General features: G+C 36.5%; 1 protein-coding gene, 1 non-coding gene and 1 pseudogene across 3 annotated transcripts; all 3 read right to left on the bottom strand.

Moving 5' to 3' along the window:
• Positions 1-305: 305 nt before the first annotated feature.
• LOC146955356 (uncharacterized) lies at positions 306-6002 on the bottom strand. Of its 2 annotated transcripts, none has more exons than XM_085721257.1 (4): positions 5526-6002; positions 5175-5306; positions 1299-2406; positions 306-772 (listed from the first exon to the last, which is right to left on the bottom strand). In XM_085721257.1, exons 3-4 carry the CDS (start codon positions 1746-1748, stop codon positions 770-772), a joined length of 453 nt encoding a protein of 150 aa, XP_085577383.1. In that variant the 5' UTR covers positions 1749-2406; positions 5175-5306; positions 5526-6002; the 3' UTR covers positions 306-769. The 2 variants fall into 2 exon arrangements, 1 of the variants encoding a protein (XP_085577383.1); XR_015016598.1 differs by having other exon boundaries at positions 598-772.
• Positions 6003-7365: 1363 nt separating this feature from the next.
• On the bottom strand, positions 7366-8943 carry LOC146955355 (uncharacterized; annotated as a pseudogene).
• Positions 8944-11130: 2187 nt separating this feature from the next.
• Positions 11131-11237, bottom strand: LOC146955354 (small nucleolar RNA R71). The gene has a single exon (XR_015025258.1). It is a non-coding gene; the product is annotated as a small nucleolar RNA R71 (small nucleolar RNA).
• Positions 11238-20662: the final 9425 nt, after the last annotated feature.

Here is a 20662-nt window from a genome sequence, read left to right as displayed (position 1 = left end):
CGAATTTAAAACAGAATAGGTTCAAATATAATGTTACGCATCAAAGGACATCGAGGGACAAATTCAACAGTCATATTTATCAAACTTTTAATCATATAGGCTAAAATCTCATTTTTGCGACAAGTGTCATTCTAATACTTTAATTTTACCGAATACAAAACCAAATACTTTCGCGACAAAGTCATTCCAATACTTTCATTTTACCAAATACAAAACCAAATAGGTTCACATATCATGTTTCGCATCAAGGGACAAGTTCAAACTTCCCATTTATCAAACTTGTAGGCATATAGATCAAAATCTCATTTTCGCGACAAGGGTCATTCCAATACTTTCATTTTACCGAATACAAAACCAAATAAGTTCACATATCATGTTTGCATCAAGGGACAAGTAAAAATTTCCCATATATCAAACTTGTAGACCAAAAACTCATTTTCGCTACATGGGTCATTCCAATACTTCAATTTTACCGAATATGATACTAAATAGATTCACATATCATGTTTCGCATCAAGGGATATCAAACTTGTTACCATATAAACTAAAATCTCATTTTTGCAATAAGGATCATCCCGTTACTTTCAAGAGTTGCACGACTAACCTTGAGAAGACTGCATATTGAATGATTGATCCATCAATCAATAAGCTTCGTATTTCTTCCCATTTGTTGCATTGTCTTCCAATATTGTGTGATCCAGATGATAAACACAGGAAAGCTAAGAAAATACGTTGCTGCAGAGTCATCCTTCCCATTTTTTACATAGCCTTACTACATCAGTAATTATTCAGAATTCAAAAAATGCAAAAATAATGTGTATTAAATAGTAACAAGAGAGTCACTAATAGGAATTGATGAATAATATTAGTAACAAGAGAGTCACTAATATTAAATAATGTTCATTGCTTCTCAACGTGTGACGTGAAAGCACCAAAGCATAAAACATATCAATACCTACTGTTCTGGTTTTGTATGAATAATATAGTATGCTAAAATCTCTATACTTAACTGCTGCTTGAGTGTTACAAAAACAGAAAAGGTTCCGGGAATTAATGCGATACAATGTGTATCATTTCAATATGGTATGAAATCACAGTTCCAAATAGAAACAGAAGTGTTTGCATCTTGCATGTGCAGTAATGCTAGAGAATAGATGGAAAGAGAGTAAGCAGCAACCTTTACATTTGCTGCAATACTCCAACGTCTCTTCAAAGCCTTTATCGCCACACAGCAAGTATTCATAAAAAGAGCAGTATAATTTGAAACTTCCATTTGAAAATCAAAAAACGAGAAATACCTGAGGCAAATTAGTTTTGTCGCACTCAGCTGTGAGAACATCCATCTCCACTTCGCCTTGAGAGCTTCCGTCTGTAGTTTCGGTTTTAGCACTGTCCTTTAAAACGGATTCATTATCCAATAAGGCGGATAGTAGCAGTTCAATACGATGTTGGCTGTCATAATATGCTAAGGCTTCTGATTCTTGAGGTTCAATTTCAAAACCTGATGAGGCATTAAACTCCATAGAGATTGCATGTTGCTCATCATTTTTTTCTACATAATGATTCTGAACTTCTCTCTGTGAATCAATATGATTTTTGGGTTCAATACTTGACCTCACTGCTGGTGGTGGTGAGAGTTCCGAAGAAGTTACAGGGACTTGTGGTACTGCAAAATCAGTCCTCATAGATTCTGTCCTATTAGAGCCAGAGTTTGACAGAGCACTGACCTCATGTTTTGATGACTTCATGAGGCTTGTTATCCCAACTTTTTTTCCATGTATTTACCTTCTTCGGCTCCTCTAATATCACGCCTGAAGCCATGATCCATTGGCACCATTGTAATACTTGACTTTTCTTTCATACCTTTCATCAGGAACTATCTTGTGCTTAAAAATACGAGCTTCATAACTCACATTTTCTAAATAGTACCAATTTTTCTTAGATTTCGGTAGTACTGGATTTATTTGAGAATTTGGAATCTTCCTACTCTCTTGTCCATTTGAAGTTTTCTTTGATGGCTCGCGCAGTTCTAGTAATATTCGGGGTCTCTTCTCATTATTTGATCGTGGACATAGTATTGGGGCCACAACAGAAATAGTTGATTTCAACCTTTGATGTGGTAAGCTCTTTTTATCAGCATAGTCTTCCATTGTTTGATTTGGTATTTATCAGCATAGTCTTCCATTGTTTGATTTGGTAAGTGCCACTCATCAGCATAATGCTCCTCCCTTTGACGAGGCAAGTGCCTGTCATCAGCATACCATGGCAAGTGCCTCTCATCGGCATAGTGTTTCTCCCTTTGACAGGGTAAGTGCCGCTCAACGACATAATGCTTCTCCCTTTGACAAGGCGAGTGCCTCTCATCGGCATATTGCTTGTACTTGGTGGATCTTGACCATTTGGCTGCTATAGAAATAGATTATACATAAGTGATTATATGGTATAAGCAGCAAATAAGCTATTTATGGAAACAAGGCCTAAGTCTCTCTGAGAGAATTACAACCAAATACAGTCATGTTATATGTTATAGCAATACATTAAAAAACCGTAATTTCAAAATCCTACTTGGATCGGCTGATTTGAGCTTATCTACTGACATGAGTTTTGTAAGTCTTTGGAAAACTTGTAAACACAGCTTATCAAATAAGTACTAACATTGTCCATTAGCAATTTTTAGCTTATTTTCACCAGTTTACCGAAATAGCTTATGAAAACAACTAATAGCTTATATGAAAAATAGTTTAACTTTATTTTATATTTTCCTATAGATATAGCTTATACATAAGCGCTTATCATGATATAAGCAGCAAATAAGCTTTTTATCCAAACAGGGCCCACACCTCTATATATGTGAGAGAATTACAACCAAATACGCTCATGTTATAGCATCATCATCACTTAAAAGGAAGAATAAAAACAATTTTCAAACACAAATATTCTCATAAACAAAACTCGACACATTACATAATACATATCAGAACTTAAACTATACACTATCTTCATTTTTAAAACAAAACCCTTGTATTATCTCCCTAATTACTGCCGTGCCTATTTCAAAGACAACCAGGTTAGATAAGTATCATTCAATACTAATTAGCATTAACCTTATCGAATTTAGATGAACTATAATATGAAGCATTTAAAACTTCAGTCAACGCCTACGCAGATCATAAAACCTATTAACCAGGTCAGATTAATTCTGGGTCAAGAATCTCAGAAAACCTGTCAACGGATAGGTATGGTGGGGGAAATCATAAAAATGGGAGCACACCCACACAAATTATAAACTCCCCTAGAATTAACTAACAAACAAAGGAAAAGATCTTCAAGGGACCATGCATCTTTGTGTTGAAATACTAGTCAGACACATCTCAGTGTTCAACACCGACATGACACCAACAGATATATATTATGTAATGCCAGTGTCCTGCCAGTGTATAGTTTAAGTTCTGATATGTATTATGTAATGACATTAGTGTCATTACATATTAGTGTCATTACAAATACATATTAGTGTCATGCCAGTGTTTGTACTTCGTGGGTCTTGACCAGTTGGCTGCTTTAGAAATAGATTATACATAACTGATTATATGGTATAAGCAGCAAATAAGCTATTTATGGAAACATGGCCTGAGTCTCTCTGAAAGAAGTAGTTATAAGAAAATTTTAGACATGGCACTCAACTACCAACATATAAGAAATTTTAGACATAGCACTCAGCTACCTACAAAGTGGTTATTTTCTGTCACGGAAAAAAGTAACAACACTGATTTAACTTTTAGTAAAGTATAGATGTTTAATTGTTGTTAGCAAAAGGTGATCAAATCTAACATCTAAATCACATATTAGCCAGAAGTGATTAAAAGCTTTTTTATTAAGCTGCAAAATTTAGACTACATAACAAAAATAACACCAGTTCAAATTCATTACAGACCAAAGCAATTTTACAAAATCAAGTTTATTCTGAAACACATTTGCCAAACACTCGCCCAAACATACACAAAGCAGGCCAACTCATTAATCTCTATTTTCTTTCTGTTCAATTTACACGCACCATTTCCCATTTACCCTGCATGTGAATCAAGCATTGATTGACAGCCATGCAACTTCACTAACTACACCATGGATATTGAGATATATATAGAGAGAACCTCAATGAAAGGAAGATCAGACACAGCACACATTTCTCCTTGGCATTATAAGGATATTTAGGTTGATCTAGTTAAACTTTATATTGAATTACTTAATCTTCTGAACCCTGCAAATCTTCCTAATATTGGAGGAGAGTCTCACTTAAGTGAGAATGAAGTTAACTCCCCTCCAATCCCTCCATCTTCCTATCCCTCCAAAACAATAAACCAAAAAACAAAATTTAAAATAATTCCTTTCATCCCCTCTCTCCCCCATCCTATTCCCCACATCCCCTAAACAAATACTATGTAACGATCCATATTTGCTCATTGTGGATGATAACCTTGCATTTTCCATAACTCATTACCGAATTATTCTTTAATCAGCCCCAACTTTCAATGATTGTCCCGTCTAAGTAAATGAAAAGCGACAACTATACAGCTAATATGCATTAAGAGATCACATCCCTAAAAGCCTAATATTCTATTAGAACTTAGAATGTAGATCCTCGTTACCTAAACAAATTAATATAAATGTAGTGGTGACGGTGTCCTATGTTTTTTTACATTAGCAATGTTGACCATTCATCATGTTTGCACAATGTAAAACATACCATTATAATGGGCGTACATGTAAAACAACAATAACAAGACGGTATGTTTTGGAATGAAGATATTTGATTGATCCTAAAGTAAGTAGTATCTATGATTAAAAACAAACAAAAAAGTTAAAACAGGAACCTGATTACTAATCATTAATCATTGCGGTGTCTTTCATAGACATCTTTGACCATTTTCAAGACGGTATCAGCCTTCTCAGCAATGTTAGGCAGTTTATAATTTTGAGCGACGTAAACTCCGGCAAATAAGCTATTTATGGAAACAAGGCCTAAGTCTCTTTGAGAGAATTACTACCAAATACAGTCATGTTATATGTTATAGCAATACATTAAAATACCCTAATTTCAAAATCAAAATCAACATTAACCTCATGAACCATAACACACGAAATCGAAGTCAAAAACAAAAATCAATGAAACATACTTGATTTCAGTAGAATTCCGTGAAACGCCAAGGACTTCATACGCGTCTTGTGGGAGTTGCATCTTTCTTCTCCGACTTCGACCATCTTAAAAGGACTACGTATGGTATTCGTGGGTCTAGACCATGTGGCTGCTATAGAAATAGATAATACATAAGTGATTATATGCTATAAGCAGTAAATAAACTAAAACCACACACTATCAAAATCAAAATTAACATTAATCGACATTAATCAAAATCAAAGTCAAAAACAATTTCAAAAAACCAATTTCAAAACTAATTTCAAAATCAAATTCAACATTAATCAACATTAATCAAAGTCAAAGTCAAAAACAAAAACAAAAATCGAACCAATTTCCGGTAGAATTCCGTTAAACGCCAAGGACTTCATACGATTCTCGCTGGCACCACCGGCTTCATCTCTGAACCCCTCTGCTTACACCACCACCACCACGAAAAAACTCTCCGCTTCTTCCCTATCTCCTTCCCTTCCTCCACCTCACGCTATCTCATTCGCACCTCCTTCCTTCGAGTTTCCGTTGGCGGCACCGTCGTCATCTCCTTGCCACAAAACCTCGCCCGTGACAGCGCATACTCCACCGCCACCGATTACATGTGCTCGTGACGGCGTCGGCGTCGCTTCGTTCTTCTCCGATTACGACCGTTCGAAAACGACGTCGTAATACAAAACCGTAATTCGTTTTCAACAAAAATCGAAGAAAAAGAGTTTGTTGAAATTCAAGTTGAGAATTTGTGAAGGTGAAATCGAAAATGAAGAGAGAGAGAGAAGAGAGAGAGAAGAGAACGTTAATACTCAGAAGAAATAATTTGGATTTTGAATTTTTATTTTGTTTTTATAGGTAAAAATAAACTATAGTTACTAGGTTGGTTAATTAGGGAGTTAAGTGGTGTTTGTTTGGCCCATGTTATTTTTAACTTCTCTTTCTTCACTTAAAAGGAGTAAAAGGAGAACTAGGGACTAGGGTCAAATACTCTTTATAAAAAGGTCTAAAAATAATAAGGACCTTAATTTTATAGAATTCATTTAAAAGGAGAACTAGGATCAAATACTCTTTATAAAAAGGTCTAAAAAAATAAGGACCTTAATTTTATATAATAAAGGGAAATGTTAGTTTGTGCCTTTGAGGCACAAAAGTTTAAAATTTTATATTTTCAATGCAAAAATTATCTTTTAATTTTATTTTTAATTTCTTAACGTGTGTTCTATGACCCTAGAATAAAATAGAACAAAAAGTAAATTTGAAAAAAGTTAATAACATCGAATTACAGCATTAAATAAATCAATTATTTTCAAACAATATCGAAACCTCTCTAATAGTCACACGAATGGATGTATTATTAACTCTTTTTTTATTTTAAGAAATCAATATAAAAATGGTGTGCCTATTATTGGTAAAAAAAATAGTGAGTTTCACATGATTAATTTGTACAAATATAAAATTTATATTCTTAAATCAAAATAGTAAAAAGAGTTTTTTTGATGAAAAAAATCTTGGTAAAGAAAATGACAGTTCGTTTAATTTGACATTTTTTGTTAAATATTTATCAACTTAATTACTTATTTAGGTGAATGGAAGTATGCTAAAATATTTTAAAAAATAATTTTGTGTTGATTTTAAATTAAACTAAAATTTTTATAAAATTATTCTACAAATAGTTTTGTGTTTTTAAGGATTCATATGATTTTTACCTTTGTAATTATTTCGATAGGAATATTTATTTGACTCGTCTGGATTTTCAGTATCAGTGGTGGCACGTTTAGTAACATTGTTGCTAGTGTTGCCTTTCATCACATTGTTCTTTCCGTATCGAACATTTTTATGGGTCAATTGAACCCATTTCTGCACAGGTGCCTTAGAACATAATTAGTGGTCGAAGAGTTATTGATGAAAGGGATGTAACTTTTAGTGAAAGAGAATTTTGGCCTATGATCAGCACACCATTTTCCCCTATTCTTGGATTCTGGAACAACATCCTTAAGGCTTTTGGTAGCCTTTTTGTCGAATATTAAACTACATATGGGGCACAACATTACCTCAGAGTTCTTCAATCTACAACGATTGAGGAAATCAATCAGCTCCTCTTCAGCCATGGGATAAGTTGCTTTTGTCTTCTCATCGAACTGAAGTTCTGAAATGATTTTGTCAGCATCTTTGGGATTTCCAGAAACTTATACCATCTGACATTCAGCAACATTATCTTTTGCTTCGACAGATAGTTTTTCAACACCATTTGCAATGGCTTCCACTACGTTGCAACTTGCAACTTCTGCGTACATTGCGTCGACATCTTTTAGAGAATCGACATCCACTTGCATTTGAAGCTTTGTTTTGTCTCCAAACTTTAGTCTGCCTTCATTTAGACCTCTTTGAACTAAGTCCTTGAAAAGTACACAATCTGAAGTCTTCTGACCCAAAAAATTATGATATTTACAAAACCCTCTCTTTTTACGTTGTCCTAATGGTGAGATTTTTAAACCGTTAGGTACCTCCACTTGACCATTAGCAACTAAGAGATCAAAAATCTCATCATATTTGGTTACATCAAATGTGGAAGTATTCGGAGTGTATTCATCATTTTGTGTTTCGACGGGATTTTTCCCATCAGATGGCCTCAACATTTTGCATGTATAAGGAGGCCCTGGTTTCAATTCAGCAAAGTTTATTTCGCCGTCTTCAACATCTTCATAAGCTATGTTGAATTCTTAATTGCTTTCATGTGTATCAACATAAGCAACCTTTTCCTTTTTGAACTTATGAGTTCTAGCTTTTTCAGCCTTTAGTCTTTCGATCTGTCGAACTCTATCTGCCAACTAGGTCATATCTCTCAACTATTGAGTGTCTAATTTCTTCCTAATGGAATATTCTAGGCCACCAGCGGCCATTTCGACTAACTCATGTTCAGGCACTTGAGTGAAACATCTTTCCTTTAACAACCTGCATCTATTCAAATAATCTTCAACAAACTTAGTCGATCGTCTCCTAACACTTTCTAATTCCTTTAGACTTATCTTAGATTGGCCCATGTAAAAATGTTCATGAAATAGCCTCTCTAATTGAGTCCAATGCTAAATGGAATGCGGTGCAAACGTGGTGAACCACGCAAAGGCATTCTTTGTTAGAGAATTTGGGAAGAACTTTAATCTCAAATTCTCATTGTTTAAAAATATCTCCAGCGTCCGTTAAGTAACGTGTTATATGTTCGACAATAGATTCACTAGTATCACCAGCAAACGTTGTGAACTTAGGAATTTTATAACCCCTAGGAAATTCAGTTTGTAGAACTTATTTTGACAAAGGAGATACGAAGTTTGGCCTATGTAAACCCACATTTAAGCCATTCTGAGCCATGAAATTTTCAGCCAAATTGGCCATGTTATTATGTGCTCCAATATTTTGTTGTTGGACATTTCTATCAACTTCACCTGAATCATGATTTCTACCCACCAAAATTACTTCTGGTTGTGCTTGTACCATTGGTTCGACTGGTTGAGGTTGAGGTACAGGTTGTTGTCTTTGAACTATAGGTTCGACAATTTGCACAGGTTGAGTATTTTGGATTTGAGGGATATTCTGGATTTGAGGGATCCGTTGATAGACAATTTCTGGACGGTCAAAGAAATCTGTTATTCTCCCCATTTGAGTGGTTAATGCTTGGTAACTCTGATTCCAGTTTTGAATTAAAGGGTTAAACACCGTGCCAAATTGTTGTGTCAAAAATTAACCATCTCATGATTGATCTCATCCATTTGTTGCCTAAAAAACATCATAGATTTTGTAGTTAAGGCTGGTGGGGCATTTCTGCCAAAAACACTAGAACTTGAAGGACTATGTGAGTTAAACTGTGTAAATGGATTTGCATGTTCTGTAAATGCATGGTCGTTATGCAAATTTTCCATCATCGAAGCAGGCATAATGTATGGTTGGTCCTTAGAAAAAATCTGCATATTTAGGACCCTATCATCAAATCTGGTCCTAACTTGAGGGTTAGGAGAAGTTGGGACACTTGTAGACACGGGTACACCAGTAGTAATTGGTGGCACGAATGTTCCTATTTCTGGTTGTGTCATTTGAGCAGTTACAGTAGGTGCGGTTGTTGATGACATTCTGTCATTACGTAATATTAGGGACTTATTGTGACATTTTGATAGAGTTCTCATGCAATTTATACTGTTCTGGAGTGCAAAAAGCTTAAAATTTGAAGTCTGTTCGAAGGAAATCGCGCCACGCCAATTTCAAGCCGTGCTGCGATTTTTGAAGCAAAAATACACACTTCCTGTAAAGGGGAAATCGCGGCACGCCAATTAACAAGGCGCGGCGCGATTTTGATGGGTCAGGCCCATGACTTCTATAAATACTGCACTCAATCTGAAGAACAAGGGTTACGATTTTGGAGAGCAAAGTGCGATTTTGAGACATCGGAGACGGCTAGAAGGGCGATTTCTTCATCCTTTTACCAATTCATGTATGTTTTAATTATTTCATTGATTATGCTATTTGTAAACTCGATTATGAGTAGCTAAATCTCTTAGAGATTAGATCCGAGATGAATCTTTGTAACCCTAATTGACACATGTTGCTGTGAAACTCTATTTTGTTTATGAATTCAATTCTAGTTTATTCAATTCAATTGTTCTTAATGCTTTTTATATCTTGATCACATATAACTTGATTTCGTGAGAATGAATGACCACTGACCATGGCTTTCAACTTAGACCTAATTGAATTGTTCTAATAAACAGGGTTAGTCTAGGAATAGATAATCGTTTGTTAGTGATAATAGGTTAACGTTCGGTAAAACCTTCAAGAATTATTAGACCACCTAAGGAATTAGGGGCTGTAGTTTAAGAAGAGGGTCCTAACTCAAGGGATTGATTAGGGCTAATTTGTTAATCATCGTAAACTAGAAGAGGGTTCATAACAAATAGGTGCAGTAGACCAATTAGGGGAACTTAGAGGATTCGACGGATCTGATCTCATCTTTCTCTCCTATTTTCTTAATCAAATCTTTTCTGTTTCTTGATTTAATTAAAATCAAACCAAATCTACCGCCTAGTGGCAAAACAAAATAAATTTTATACATCCTAATTATATAACGAAATTGAATTATTGAAGTTAAAAACAGTCCTCGTGGGAACGATATTTTTACTACTTCGATAGTATTTGGTGCACTTGCCAGAGATCTATCAAGTTTTTGGCGCCGTTGCCGGGGACTGTTGAGTCATTTCAACAAGGCAATTACGTTATAGTTTAGGGTTTTTGCAATTTAATTTTCTGTTTTTAATTTTTATTTTTCTGTTTTCATATTCACTTGATTACTTTGCGTTGTGCAGTGCTACTAAGGTATTTTGCTGTTTATGCGAGGTAAACAGAGCTCTGACGACCTAGAGTACGATCCGGAGATTGAAAGAACTGCTAGAGCACTTCGGAAAGCTGTCCGATCGCAAAGGTTAGCTCAATCCGTTCCACCGGGTGTTCGAGAACAAGTACCGGAGCAACTCTCAAGTGAATCTGAAACAATCTCTTCTCCTAAATCTGCAACTATGGAAGGAGAAGGAGTTGTACCACCAAGACCTAAGCTTGGAGACTACGGGTTAGCCACTCATCGCGGTCAACTGACCCACACTTTTCAACCAGCTAACCCCGTAGCGTTCGACATCAAGACAACTGTCCTCAATGGTTTGAGGGACAAGCAATTCGATGGGACTGAAGCTATGAGTCCTCATGAACACTTGAGCCGTTTTGCTGAAACCTGTGAGTTTTGTGTGCAACCAGCCACCGTGACTGAAGCACAAAAGAAGTTAAGGCTGTTTCCTTTCACCTTGACGGGAAGAGCAAAAGATTGGTTGCTAACAATTCCAAACGGGACTGTCCAAACATGGGAAGAGTTAGAGCTGAAGTTCTTGGAGAAATACTTCCCTATGTCTAAGTATTGGGACAAGAAGATGGAGATCTCTAACTTCAAGCAAGGAGAAGGTGAATCATTGTACGATGCTTGGGAGCGATTCAACTTGCTTCTCAAGAGATGCCCTAATCATGAGTTCACCGAGAAGCAATACCTCCAAATCTTCACTGAGGGGGTAACACCAAACACTCGAATGTTCTTAGATGCTTCCGCGGGAGGTAGTCTCAAAAGTAAAACTGATCATGAAGTTCAAGCTCTAATTGAAAACATGGCTGGCAATGAGTATCGTGATCAAGCTAAAAAGAAAGAAAGAGGAGTGTTTGGGGTAAGTGAACAAACTGCTATCCTTGCTAACCAAGCAGCTATGAACAAACAAATCGAAGCTCTAACTAAGGAGTTTCAAGGCTTCACTTTGGCTCATAAGCAACAACAAGTAGCTGCAATCAAGTGTGACTTATGTGGTGAAGAACATCCAAACGGTGAATGTGTTCCGGAAGGATCAAGTGAAGAAGCTAACTTCATGGGAGGATATCAAAGGCAGAATCAATACTACAATTCAGGCATTAATAAGCATCCAAATCTAAGCTACTCAAACAACAATGCTTTGAACTCTCAGATGCTAACTCCTCCTCAACAACAACAAAGGAAGCCATCAGCTCTTGAGGAAACTATGATGAACTTCATGAAGATGACTCAAGGCAACTTTGAAGAGATGAAGAAGAGTCAAGAAGCTGAAAGAAAGAACAATGAAGCTTCTAGGAAGATGCTTGAAACTCAACTGGGGCAATTAGCTAAGCAGTTGGCTGAACAAAACAAAGGCGGATTCTCAGGTAACACTAAAGATAACCCTAAGAATGAGTCTTGTAATGCTATTGAACTGAGGAGCAAAAAGGTTTTGACACCTTTAGTTCCAAAAGCTCCAAAGAAGGTTGATGAAGTAGTTGAGGTGGAGGAGAATGATGTAGTTGAAAAGAATGATGAGGGTGTAGTTGAAAAAGAAAATGATCATGGAGTAGTTGAAAACGAAAGGAAGAAAAAAATAGAGGGAGAAAAAAGTGAGAAATTAATTGATGAAGATTCAATCTTGAGGAAGTCGAAGAGTCAAATTTTGAAAGATGGAGACAAACCACAGGTTATTCCATCATATGTGAAGCTTCCATACCCTCACCTTTCGAAGAAGAAAGAAAAGGATGAAGGCCAATTCAAGAAGTTCATGCAACTTTTCTCACAACTTCAGGTGAATATTCCTTTCGGTGAAGCCCTTGATCAAATGCCGTTGTATGCTAAGTTCATGAAAGACTTGTTGACTAAACGAAGGAAGCCTAAGGATGATGAGAACATAGCACTTTCTGAGAATTGTAGTGCTATTCTTCAAAAGAAGTTGCCACCTAAGCTGAAGGATCCTGGTGCTTTTACTATCCCTTGTTCAATTGGACCGGTAGACATTGGAAGAGCTTTATGTGATTTGGGAGCAAGTATAAATCTGATGCCACTTTCAATGATGAAGAAGCTTAAATGTGGGGAACCGAAACCAACAAGAATGACCATCACTTTAGCTGATCGGTCAATCTCTTACCCTTTCGGTATACTTGAAGATGTGCTAGTCAAGGTTAATGACTTGGTATTTCCAGCAGATTTTGTGATCTTAGATATGGCTGAAGATGAGGATATGCCACTCATTCTAGGAAGACCTTTCCTTGCAACTGGCCGTGCTTTGATTGACATTGAGAAAGGAGAGCTAATGTTGAGATTCCATAAGGAGCAAGTAGTGTTTAATATATTTGAGGCCATGAAGCACAAAGATGAAAATCCCAAGTGTTACCGGATTGACATTGTTGAAGAAATAGTTAAAGATGACTCTTGTGAACATCAACCAACACACCCTCTTGAACGTGCAATTGTGAATTCTATAGAAAAAGGTGAAGATGATGAAGATCTTGAAGTAAGTGATTGTGTGAAGCAACTAGCAGCAAGCAAGCAAGAGTTGGGTCCGGTAAAAACAGAAGAATTAATGGGTAAGCACTCTATAGATGCCCCTATTTTGAGTGGAGAAGGAGAGAAAAATCCAGAATTAAAAGAACTCCCTTCTCACTTGAAATATGTTTTTCTCACTAAGGATGCCTCTAGACCAGTAATCATCAGCAATACCTTGACACCTTTGGAAGAAGAAAAATTGATGAGGGTGTTAAGAGACAATCAAGGAGCTTTGGGGTGGAACATTTCTGATTTAAAGGGTATTAGTCCAGCTTATTGCATGCATAAAATACACATGGAGGCTGAATACAAACCGGTGGTTCAACCTCAAAGGAGACTTAACCCAACAATGAAGGAAGTAGTAAAGAAAGAGGTGCTGAAGTTACTAGATGCAGGTATGATCTACCCTATCTCAGATAGCTCATGGGTAAGTCCAGTTCATGTGGTACCCAAGAAAGGAGGAATGACGGTGGTAGCAAATGAAAAAAATGAATTGATACCTACCCGCACCGTCACTGGTTGGAGAATGTGTATAGACTACCGGAGGTTGAATACCGCAACAAGGAAAGACCACTTTCCATTACCATTCATGGATCAAATGATCGAGAGATTGGCTGGCCAAGCTTTTTATTGCTTCTTGGATGGGTATTCAGGGTATAATCAAATTGCAGTGGCTCCGGAAGATCAAGAAAAGACTGCCTTCACTTGTCCATTCGGTGTGTTTGCTTATCGAAGGATGCCCTTTGGGCTGTGTAATGCGCCAGCAACCTTTCAAAGGTGCATGCTTTCCATCTTCTCTGATATGATAGAGAAGAACATTGAGGTATTTATGGACGACTTTTCTGTTTTTGGTAAGTCTTTTGATCAATGCTTGTTCCATTTAAATGCTGTACTTAAAAGATGCACTGAAACTAACCTTGTTTTGAATTGGGAAAAATGTCATTTTATGGTAACTGAAGGTATAGTTTTGGGGCATAAAATAAGTGCTAAAGGCATTGAGGTGGACCAAGCTAAGATAGAGGTTATAGAGAAACTTCCTCCACCAATCAATGTTAAAGGAGTGAGGAGTTTCCTGGGGCATGCCGGTTTCTATCGGCGGTTCATAAAAGACTTTTCTAAAATTTCCAAACCCCTCTGTAACCTCTTGGTCAAAGAAAACGAATTTAATTTTGATTCTGAATGTCTAAATGCTTTTTCTTTGATTAAAAACAAGTTGGTGACTGCACCAATAATCATTGCACCCGATTGGGATTTACCTTTTGAACTTATGTGTGATGCAAGTGATTATGCTGTTGGTGCAGTCCTAGGCCAACGCAAGAACAAATTTTTCCATGCAATTTACTATGCAAGCAAGGTTTTAAATGAAAATCAAGTTAACTATTCCACAACTGAAAAGGAATTGCTTGCTGTAATCTTCGCATTGGAAAAATTTCGTTCTTATCTAATAGGCTCCAAAGTCATTGTTTTTACAGATCATGCAGCTCTCAAATATCTCTTAACTAAAGGGGATTCAAAGCCTCGACTGTTGAGGTGGATCCTATTATTGCAAGAATTTGATCTTGAAATTCGTGACAAGAAGGGAGTCGAGAACGTGGTAGCTGACCACCTCTCAAGGCTGGAAAATGATGAGGTAACAAAGAAGGAGAAGGCCATCAAGGCCGAGTTCCCTGATGAACAGCTGTTTGCTATTGGAGAAAGACCTTGGTTTGCTGACATGGCAAACTTTAAGGCCGGTAACATAGTTCCTGATGATATGACCTATCCTCAGAGGAAAAAGTTCTTCAAAGATGCGAACCACTACTTGTGGGATGACCCTTATCTGTTTAAGATAGGTACTGACGGTTTGATTAGACGTTGTGTTGCAGGTGAGGAAGCACATAGTATCATGTGGCACTGCCATAGCTCAGCTTATGGAGGCCACCACAGTGGAGAAAGAACAGCTGCAAAAATTTTGCAAAGTGGATTCTGGTGGCCAACCCTTTTCAAAGATTGCCACGACTTTGTCACAAGATGTGACAGATGCCAAAGGACAGGTAACATATCAAAGAGGAATGAAATGCCCCTAAAAGGAATCATTGAAGTTGAACCATTTGATTGTTGGGGTATTGATTTTATGGGACCATTCCCTTCCTCTTACTCTTATCTCCATATTCTAGTCTGTGTTGATTATGTCACAAAGTGGGTTGAAGCGATACCATGTGTTGCTAATGATGCCAAGACGGTTGTCAATTTCCTTCAAAAGAATATTTTCACTAGGTTTGGAACCCCTAGAGTATTGATCAGTGATGGGGGGAAGCATTTTTGCAATAATTTTCTTGAAAATGTGCTCAAAAAGTATAACATTAAGCACAAAGTTGCAACTCCCTATCACCCACAAACTAGTGGTCAAGCAGAGGTTTCAAACCGACAGCTGAAACAGATTCTGGAGAAGACAGTTGCGTCAAATAGGAAAGATTGGTCCAGGAAGTTAGATGACGCACTGTGGGCATATAGGACAGCCTTTAAGACCCATCTTGGGTTCTCACCCTATCAGTTAGTATATGGGAAGGCATGTCATCTTCCAGTCGAGCTAGAACATAAAGCTTATTGGGCCATTAAGGCCTTAAATTTTGATCAAGTAGCCGCTGGTAAGAAAAGAATTTTGAAACTTAATGAACTTGAGGAGATGAGGCTTAGAGCGTATGAAAATGCACTCATCTATAAAGCCAGGACAAAAAGGTATCATGACAAAAACTTAGTGCCTAGGGATATTAACTGTGGACAACTAGTTTTGTTGTATAATTCCAGGTTGAAGCTGTTTCCTGGGAAGCTCAAGTCAAAATGGTCTGGACCATTCTTGGTCAAAAGTGTGTCACCATATGGAGCTGTTGAACTAGTGACACCTGAAGGAGATCGAAGTTTCAAAGTAAATGGACAAAGAGTTAAACCATACCTAGGTGGCGACCTACCTAAAGGAAGGGTGGCACTCATTCTGAAGGACCTCTAAAGATCCTTAGCAGTCAAGCTAGTGACGATAAAGAAGCGCTGGGTGGGAGGCAACCCACTAGATTTACTTTGTTTTTCAATACATTCAGTTTTTATCTTCTTTTTAATGTCGAAGTCCATTGAACTTATTTCCCTATTGTAATTACTCCTGCACTTGTTTATTATTAATGAATTTGTTTTGTTTCATGTGACCTATTCCAGTTTAGTAACAGTTGTTTGATGAAACGGTATTCCAAAAGTTCTAAAGGAGGGGTGACTTGATTCAAAGGCGAAGTGTACGGCGTTGCTAGGTAGTCACATACTCCCAGAAATCTCAGCCATAAGGTTCATTGCCAAATCTTGTTTTTCAATTTACTTATATTTAGATTAGTTTTCCATGCAGCTACATTTCTAGAACTTGCATTGTTTCTCTATTATTGATTGGTCTTTGTCAATTACACACTGAGGCAAAAGTGCTTGGTCCTGTGAGCCTTTTTGAAGCCTACCCTGTTTTAATTTGCTGAATTTATCCTTTCTTAACCAATTGTGAGCCGGTAGGATTAGAACTTTTTGTTCGGTGACAAACTACATTACAAGCCTAGAGACTTTTTAGGACTTATCCCTTAATGAATTTCTGAGTTAAGGCATTGTAGAATGTTGCTAAAGATTAAGTTTGGGGTTGCTATTGGAATTTGCAACCAACTAAGTTTGGGGTGGGGGTACTAGAGAATAAGAGAACAAAAATGAAAGAAATATGAGATTGTCATGCAAAATATACACAAAAATGGTGTATCAAAAAAAAAAAAAAAAAGAAATTGAATGATGAAAAAGGGACAAAACATTTAAAATCCGAGTAACTTCAAACTCGATTGTCCCTAAATGTTAAAAATATTCTCTAGTACCTTTGCATTGATTGTTATTCCACAAGGTGAATGATTGAAGGATTGAATTTTGTGCTATAACTTCCGTAGGAAGGCCTAACTCAAATTTTGTGTAGCCTACTTATCCAAATATATCCCACCTTTCACCTAAGCCCCGTTATAACCCTAAAGACCTCAAAAGTGTGTAATGATATTGACTTTGATTGATGTTTAGAAACTTTTCAAGCGTATGGTAATATGTAGACCTGCATGTCGACTGGTAGAACCCTGTTTCAATTTGATGCGAGGAGTTGTGAATTGGTGGATGCGAACAAGTCAAACTAGCTCATCTTTAGCTAGAAGGAGAATGAACTTTTGGGTACTATCGTTTTGTCAGGTAACTGTTATTTTACTGTCGTTTGTCACTGTTGCAAGCAAATTCCTTGAGGACAAGGAATGGTTTAAGTTTGGGGTTGTGATGACATTCTGTCATTACGTAATATTAGGGACTTATTGTGACATTTTGATAGAGTTCTCATGCAATTTATACTGTTCTGGAGTGCAAAAAGCTTAAAATTTGAAGTCTGTTCGAAGGAAATCGCGCCACGCCAATTTCAAGCCGTGCTGCGATTTTTGAAGCAAAAATACACACTTCCTGTAAAGGGGAAATCGCGGCACGCCAATTAACAAGGCGCGGCGCGATTTTGATGGGTCAGGCCCATGACTTCTATAAATACTGCACTCAATCTGAAGAACAAGGGTTACGATTTTGGAGAGCAAAGTGCGATTTTGAGACATCGGAGACGGCTAGAAGGGCGATTTCTTCATCCTTTTACCAATTCATGTATGTTTTAATTATTTCATTGATTATGCTATTTGTAAACTCGATTATGAGTAGCTAAATCTCTTAGAGATTAGATCCGAGATGAATCTTTGTAACCCTAATTGACACATGTTGCTGTGAAACTCTATTTTGTTTATGAATTCAATTCTAGTTTATTCAATTCAATTGTTCTTAATGCTTTTTATATCTTGATCACATATAACTTGATTTCGTGAGAATGAATGACCACTGACCATGGCTTTCAACTTAGACCTAATTGAATTGTTCTAATAAACAGGGTTAGTCTAGGAATAGATAATCGTTTGTTAGTGATAATAGGTTAACGTTCGGTAAAACCTTCAAGAATTATTAGACCACCTAAGGAATTAGGGGCTGTAGTTTAAGAAGAGGGTCCTAACTCAAGGGATTGATTAGGGCTAATTTGTTAATCATCGTAAACTAGAAGAGGGTTCATAACAAATAGGTGCAGTAGACCAATTAGGGGAACTTAGAGGATTCGACGGATCTGATCTCATCTTTCTCTCCTATTTTCTTAATCAAATCTTTTCTGTTTCTTGATTTAATTAAAATCAAACCAAATCTACCGCCTAGTGGCAAAACAAAATAAATTTTATACATCCTAATTATATAACGAAATTGAATTATTGAAGTTAAAAACAGTCCTCGTGGGAACGATATTTTTACTACTTCGATAGTATTTGGTGCACTTGCCAGAGATCTATCAGTTGTGGGAGCGGTTACTCTTATTTCCGTCAAAAACGGCATGGCCATGGTTGCCCCCACGACCGTCGATACACTAGCACCCACTGCAAAAGCGGATGCCCGTGTAATTTGTGCTTGTGAAGAGGATTATGATAATTGTGATGACATAAAAGCACCAGTATTGGCGGATTTAGTCATTGTTTTAAAAGTTTTACCACTTCTTAAATGCATGCACAAAAATACGAATTCTTCCTTAGAACAAGTTCACTGAAAATAGTTGCTAATCTTTAGAATAACTGTTTCCACAAGAAGGGTTTTTAGAAAAAAGGTTTGTTTTGTAGAAAAAAGTTTTGAATTTTTTTGGATGATTATGGCAATCTCTTCCAAAGGTTTTTGTTTGAAAAAATGCACAATGGAAATTGCTTCCGAAGTTTTTTAAAAAGTACAATGGAAATTTCTTTCCAAGATTTTTGAAGAATACAACAGAAATTTCTTTCCAATGTTTTTGAAAAAGTTTTTAAAAAAGGTGCACAAGCAGGGTCCATCAGGCGTGCCAATTTGTGTAACGATGTTTTTGGTAAACAATATGAGCTGGTTTTGATTATTACGAGCAGGTCCAAACTAGATATCCTAGGACATGTTGTGCATTTGTTTTTGTGTGTTCATCGAGTTCGTAGGTTGCTTAACGAACGGGATGAGACCGTGTGGCGTCTTTCGACAGAAAAAGGGTTTTAAATGAAAAGTAAAGGCAATAAGTCTAAATTGCATAAACTTAAAGGAAAGGTAAAATACAATACATTAAAAATAAAGGTGGTTCGACAAATCCTTTACGTACATTCTTTATGACTCTTTTTATCGCACCGGTACTTCAAGTGTTTTAGAATTATGTATAGGTAATTTGCGACCCATTTTCCCTATGGAAAATTCTTATTTATACAAAGAAAATAACTTGGAAAGAAACTAATCACACGATCAACACTCCTTCCATGTAGACAACCGCTTGTCTGCCACGTTCTCCTTTGAGGAAACCGCTTCTCGTTTGAGATTTGAATCTTCCCACTTCAAAGGCAGTTGCTTGACTTTGACGGATTTACTTCTTGACTCGTATCTTGTCGAACCTTAAGGCTTCGAGACTTTTCATAAAACCATTTAGTGATTGATGAATATAGACGTCTTCTTTCATAAAACCATTTAGAAAAGCTCTTTTAACATTCTTTTGAAATAGTTTGCATGCACTTATGATCAACATATACATGTTAAATTATAATTTCTTATAACCTTGCTACTTGTGTAAAAGTGTCATCATAATATATACCATCATGTCAATTGTAGCCTTGTGCCACAAGTCTAGCATTGTTTCTGATCACTTTATCTTTTTCAACAAATTTGCTTTTGGCACCCATCTTGTTACGATGATGGTTTAACTATGAGGATTAGAAACAAGGTTCCAAACTTAGATAACTCTTCTTTCATTGTCTTTATTCATGATTCATCTATGATGACTTCATCAATGGATTTTAGTTCAGAATGAGATATCATGGACATGTTTGACTCATATATGAAAGATCTTCGGTTTTCGATCTTATAATTAGACTTTCTATGATTTTCTCATGCGGATGATAATCTACCAATCTCCAACTCTTTGAAGGGTTTTTAGAAGTTGACGCAAGATATAGTGTTTTTATTTTACAAAGTTGATGCAAGATTATGATTATCCTTTTTTGGAAAATGTTTTCGATAAAAATTATTCACTATAGTTTTAAATTTAAGACGGTTGTGAATTCATTAATGCAAAATTTTGAGTTATTAAAAAAAATGCCTAATTGTATTTTCCCCTATCTTTTGCTAATTGTGTGATTTTACACCCCCTCTTTTTTTGAGCGATTTTGCACTCATCTTTTGCCAATTGTGTTTTGTTCAAAATCATCATTAAAAGAGGGGAAAGGGGGCAAAAGATGGGGTGCAAAATCGCTCAAAAAAATAAGATGGGGTGCAAAATCGCACAATTGACAAAAAGATAGGGGGCAAAAATGCAATTAAACACAAGAAGGTCCATTTAACAAGAAAGATGGCAAAAAGATGGAGTGCAAAATCGCTCAAAAAAGGGGTGCAAAATCATACAATTAGCAAAAGATAGGGGGAAAAGTGCAATTAAAAAATGCACCTTTCCTATTAAAAATCAGGGTGTTAGATAATACCACCGTAAAAACGAACATATT

This window comes from Medicago sativa, chromosome 1, assembly GCF_051527215.1.
Source record: "Medicago sativa cultivar Bolivia chromosome 1, Bolivia_mono, whole genome shotgun sequence".
Lineage (NCBI taxonomy): Eukaryota > Viridiplantae > Streptophyta > Magnoliopsida > Fabales > Fabaceae > Medicago > Medicago sativa.
Note: the sequence above shows the minus strand (reverse complement) of the source record. Positions and strands in the feature narration are given on the sequence as shown.